This window comes from Petromyzon marinus (assembly GCF_048934315.1).
Source record: "Petromyzon marinus isolate PM22_M1 ecotype Great Lakes invasive population chromosome 75 unlocalized genomic scaffold, UKy_Petmar_22M1.pri1.0 chr75_unloc.4, whole genome shotgun sequence".
Taxonomy (NCBI): Eukaryota; Metazoa; Chordata; class Hyperoartia; order Petromyzontiformes; family Petromyzontidae; genus Petromyzon; species Petromyzon marinus.
In genome coordinates, this window is record NW_027422616.1 from 287,178 (window position 1) to 292,177 (window position 5,000).

Genomic DNA, 5,000 nt, shown 5'->3' on the forward strand with positions numbered 1-5,000 from the left:
AGTGACTGAGCGAGTAGGTGTAGTGACTGAGTAGGTGTGTGAGTGAGTGAGTGAGTGACTGAGTGAGTAGGTGAGTGAGTGAGTGACTGAGTGAGTAGATGAGTGAGTGTATGAGCCCGCTGGCAGGCTAGGCAGGTGACCCGTGTCTCTGCGTCTCTTTACAGCTGGAGGCCTTCCAGCACATGCATGAGTGGGTAGATGAGTGAGTGGGTAGATGAGTGGGTGGGTAGTAGGTGAGTGAGTGAGTGAGTAGCTGATTGAGTGAGTAGGTGAGTGACTGAGTGAGTGAGTAGGTGAGTGAGTGAGTAGTTGAGTGAGTGAGTGAGTAGGTGAGTGAGTGAGTGAGCAGGTGAGTGAGCAGGTGAGTGAGTGAGTGAGTAGGTGAGTGACTGAGTGAGTGAGTGAGTAGGTGAGTGAGTGAGTGGGTGAGTGTATGAGCCCGCTGGCAGGCTAGGCAGGTGACCCGTGTCTCTGCGTCTCTTTACAGCTGGAGGCCTTCCAGCACATGCATGAGTGGGTAGATGAGTGAGTGAGTAGGTGAGTGAGTGAGTAGGTGAGTGAGTGAGCAGGTGAGTGAGTGAGTGAGTAGGTGAGTGACTGAGTGAGTGACTGAGTGAGTAGGTGAGTGAGTGAGCAGGTGAGTGACTGAGTGAGTGACTGAGTGAGTAGGTGAGTGAGTGACTGAGTGAGTGAGTGAGCAGGTGAGTGAGTGAGTGTATGAGCCCGCTGGCAGGCTAGGCAGGTGACCCGTGTCTCTGCGTCTCTTTACAGCTGGAGGCCTTCCAGCACATGCATGAGTGGGTAGATGAGTGAGTGGGTAGGTGAGTGAGTGAGTGGGTAGGTGAGTGGGTGGGTAGGTGAGTGAGTGGCTGGGTAGATGAGTGAGTGGGTAGGTGAGTGGGTGGGTAGGTGAGTGAGTGGCTGGGTAGATGAGTGACTGAGTGAGTAGGTGAGTGAGTGAGTAGGTGAGTGAGTGACTGAGTGAGTGACTGAGTGAGTAGGTGAGTGAGTGAGTGAGTGACTGAGTGAGTAGATGAGTGAGTGAGTGGGTGAGTGACTGAGTGAGTAGGTGACTGAGTGAGTAGGTGAGTGACTAAGTGAGTGAGTGAGCAGGTGAGTGTATGAGCCCGCTGGCAGGCTAGGCAGGTGACCCGTGTCTCTGCGTCTCTTTACAGCTGGAGGCCTTCCAGCACATGCAGCACTTTGTGCAGATGCTGCAGCAGCAGCAGCAGCAGGGCCTGGGCATCACTTCGGCAAGCAGCCCTACAGACACGGACGGTCACCCGCAGCTCAGCCTCAGCAAACTCCTGGCCAGGTCCTCGCCACCATCAACATCGCCGCCGCCATCGTCACCATCATCATCATCACCGCCGTCATCATCACCATTATCATCGTCACCATCATCATCGTCACCGCCGTCATCATCACCATTATCATCGTCACCACCATCATCATCATCACCATCATCATCATCGCCATTATCATCATCACCGCCATCCATCATCACCATCATCACCACCACCATCATCATCACCACCGTCATAATCACCACCACCATCACCACCATCATCATCATCACCACCATCATCATCATCACCACCACCATCATCACCACCATCACCACCACCACCACCACCGCCTTCATTGCCTTCACCGCTATCACCATCACATCCTCCACCGCCAGCATCGGCACCTCCATAACTACCATCACAATCAATCACCACCATCACCAACATCATCACCTCCATAACTACCATCACCACCATCACCACCAACATCACCACCTCATCACCACCTCATCACCACCACCTCCATCACCACCACCACCATCACCACCACCACCATCACCACCTCATCACCACCATCATCACCACCACCACCACCATCACCACCATCACCACCATCATCATCACCACCATCACCACCACCACCATCACCACCCTCATCCATCTCCCCTCTGTCTCCTCAGCTCACAGTTAACTCGTCTGATCCAGAATCACCAACTCACCAGATATAGAAGCCTTATCTAACCCCGTGTCTCCCCCCGTGTCTCCCCTTGTCTCCCCCCGTGTCTCCCCATGTGTTCCCCCCCGTGTCTCCCCCCGTGTCTCCCCCCGTGTCTCTCCGTGTCTCCCCGTGTCTCTCCGTGTGTCTCTCCGTGTGTCTCTCCGTGTGTCCCTCCGTGTGTCTCCCCGTGTCTCCGTGTGTCTCTCCATGTCCCCCCGTGTCTCCCCGTGTGTCTCTCCCCGTGTCTCTCCGTGTGTCTCTCCATGTCCCCCCGTGTCTCTCCGTGTGTCTCCCCATGTCTCCCTGTGTGTCTCCTTGTGTGTCTCTCCGTGTGTCTCCCCGTGTCTCCCCGTGTCTCCGTGTGTCTCCGTGTCTCCGTGTGTCTCCGTGTGTCTCCCCGTGTCTCCGTGTGTCTCCCCGTGTCTCCCCGTGTCTCCCCGTGTGTCCCACCGTGTCTCTCCGTGTCTTCCCCGTGTCTCCGTGTGTCTCCCCGTGTCTCCGTGTGTCTCCCCGTGTCTCCCCCTGTCCCACCATGTCCCAACGTGTCTCCCCCGTTTCTCTCCGTGTGTCTCTCCGTGTCCCACCGTATCTCCCCCGTGTCTCCGTGTGTCTCCCCGTGTCTCCCCGTGTCTCCCCGTGTCTCCCCGTGTCTCCCCGTGTGTCTCCATGTGTCTCCCCGTGTCTCCCGTGTCTCCTCGTGTCTCCCCCGTGTCTCCCCGTGTGTCTCTCCGTGTCCCACCGTGTCTCCCCGTGTCTCTGTGTGTCTCCCCGTGTCTCTGTGTGTCTCCCCGTGTCTCCTCGTGTCTCCCCGTTTCTCCCCGTGTGTCTCTCCGTGTCTCCGCGTGTCTCCCGTGTCTCCGTGTGTCTCCCCGTGTCTCCGCGTGTCTCCCCGTGTCTCTCCGTGTCTCCCCGTGTCTCTGTGTGTCTCTCCGTGTCTCTCCGTGTCTCTCCGTGTCTCCGTGTGTCCCCCGTGTCTCTCCGTGTGTCTCTCCGTGTCTCTCCGTGTCCCACCGTGTCTCCCCGTGTCTCCGTGTGTCTCCCCGTGTCTCCGTGTGTCTCCCCGTGTCTCCCCGTGTCTCTCCGTGTGTCTCCCCGTGTCTCCCCCTGTCCCACCGTGTCTCCCCGTGTCTCCCCCTGTCCCACCATGTCCCAACGTGTCTCCCCCGTTTCTCTCCATGTGTCTCTCCGTGTCCCACCGTGTCTCCCCGTGTCTCTGTGTGTCTCCCCGTGTCTCCTCGTGTCTCCCCCGTGTCTCCCCGTGTGTCTCTCCGTGTCCCACCGTGTCTCCCCGTGTCTCCTGTGTGTCTCCCCGTGTCTCTCCGTGTGTCCCCCCGTGTGTCTCTCCGTGTTCCACCGTGTCTCCCCGTGTGTCTCCGTGTCCCACTGTGTCTCCCCGTGTCTCCGTGTGTCTCCCCGTGTCTCTGTGTGTCTCTGTGTGTCTCCGTGTCTCCCTGTGTCTCCCCGTGTCTCCCCGTGTGTCTCCGTGTGTCTCCCCGTGTCTCCCCGTGTCTCCGTGTGTCTCCCCGTGTCTCCCCGTGTCTCCCCGTGTCTCCGTGTGTCTCCCCGTGTCTCTCCGTGTCTCACCGTGTCTCCGTGTGTCTCCCCGTGTCTCCCCGTGTGTCTCCGTGTGTCTCCCCGTGTCTACCCCGTGTCTCCTCGTGTCTCCCCCGTGTCTCCCCGTGTGTCTCTCCGTGTCCCACCGTGTCTCCCCGTGTCTCTGTGTGTCTCTGTGTGTCTCCCTGTGTCTCCCCGTGTGTCTCCCCCGTGTCTCCCCGTGTCTCTCCGTGTGTCTCCCCGTGTCTCCGTGTGTCTCCCCCGTTTCTGTCCGTGTGTCTCCCCCATTTCTCTCCGTGTGTCTCTCCGTGTCTCCCCGTGTCTCCCCGTGTCTCCCCGTGTCTCCGTGTGTCTCCCCGTGTCTCCCCGTGTCTCACCGTGTCTCCGTGTGTCTCCCCGTGTCTCCCCGTGTGTCTCCGTGTGTCTCCCCGTGTCTACCCCGTGTCTCCTCGTGTCTCCTCGTGTCTCCCCCGTGTCTCCCCGTGTGTCTCTCCGTGTCCCACCGTGTCTCCCCGTGTCTCTGTGTGTCTCTGTGTGTCTCTCCGTGTGTCCCCCCGTGTGTCTCTCCGTGTTCCACCGTGTCTCCCCGTGTGTCTCCGTGTCCCACTGTGTCTCCCCGTGTCTCCGTGTGTCTCCCCGTGTCTCTGTGTGTCTCTGTGTGTCTCCGTGTCTCCCCTGTGTCTCCCCGTGTCTCCCCGTGTGTCTCCGTGTGTCTCCCCGTGTCTCCCCGTGTCTCCGTGTGTCTCTGTGTGTCTCCCTGTGTCTCCCCGTGTGTCTCCCCGTGTCTCCCCGTGTCTCCGTGTGTCTCCCCGTTTCTCTCCGTGTGTCTCCCCCGTTTCTCTCCGTGTGTCTCTCCGTGTCTCCCCGTGTCTCTCCGTGTCTCCCCGTGTCTCCCCGTGTGTCTCCGTGTGTCTCCCCGTGTCTCCCCGTGTCTCCGTGTGTCTCCCCGTGTCTCCCCGTGTCTCCCCGTGTCTCCGTGTGTCTCCCCGTTGTCTCACCGTGTCTCCGTGTGTCTCCCCGTGTCTCCCCGTGTGTCTCCGTGTGTCTCCCCGTGTCTACCCCGTGTCTCCTCGTGTCTCCCCCGTGTCTCCCCGTGTGTCTCTCCGTGTCCCACCGTGTCTCCCCGTGTCTCTGTGTGTCTCCCTGTGTCTCCCCGTGTGTCTCCCCGTGTGTCTCCCCGTGTCTCTCCGTGTGTCTCCCCGTGTCTCGGTGTGTCTCCCCCGTTTCTCTCCGTGTGTCTCCCCCGTTTCTCTCCGTGTGTCTCCCCGTGTCTCCCCGTGTCTCCCCGTGTCTCCGTGTGTCTCCCCGTGTCTCTCCGTGTCTCACCGTGTCTCCGTGTGTCTCCCGTGTCTCCCCGTGTGTCTCCGTGTGTCTCCCCGTGTCTACCCCGTGTCTCCTCGTGTCTCCCCCGTGTCTCCCCGTGTGTCTCTCCGTGTCCC

General features: G+C 59.9%; 1 protein-coding gene across 1 annotated transcript in view; it reads left to right on the forward strand.

Annotated features, from left to right (window-relative positions):
• The window catches only part of LOC116937995 (serine/threonine-protein kinase mTOR), a 221,813-nt gene that overhangs the window by 141,822 nt on the left and 74,991 nt on the right, over nt 1-5,000 (forward strand). Inside the window, 1 exon segment of the mRNA XM_076058486.1 lies at nt 1,176-1,315. Coding sequence (XP_075914601.1) covers nt 1,176-1,315 — 140 coding nt within the window.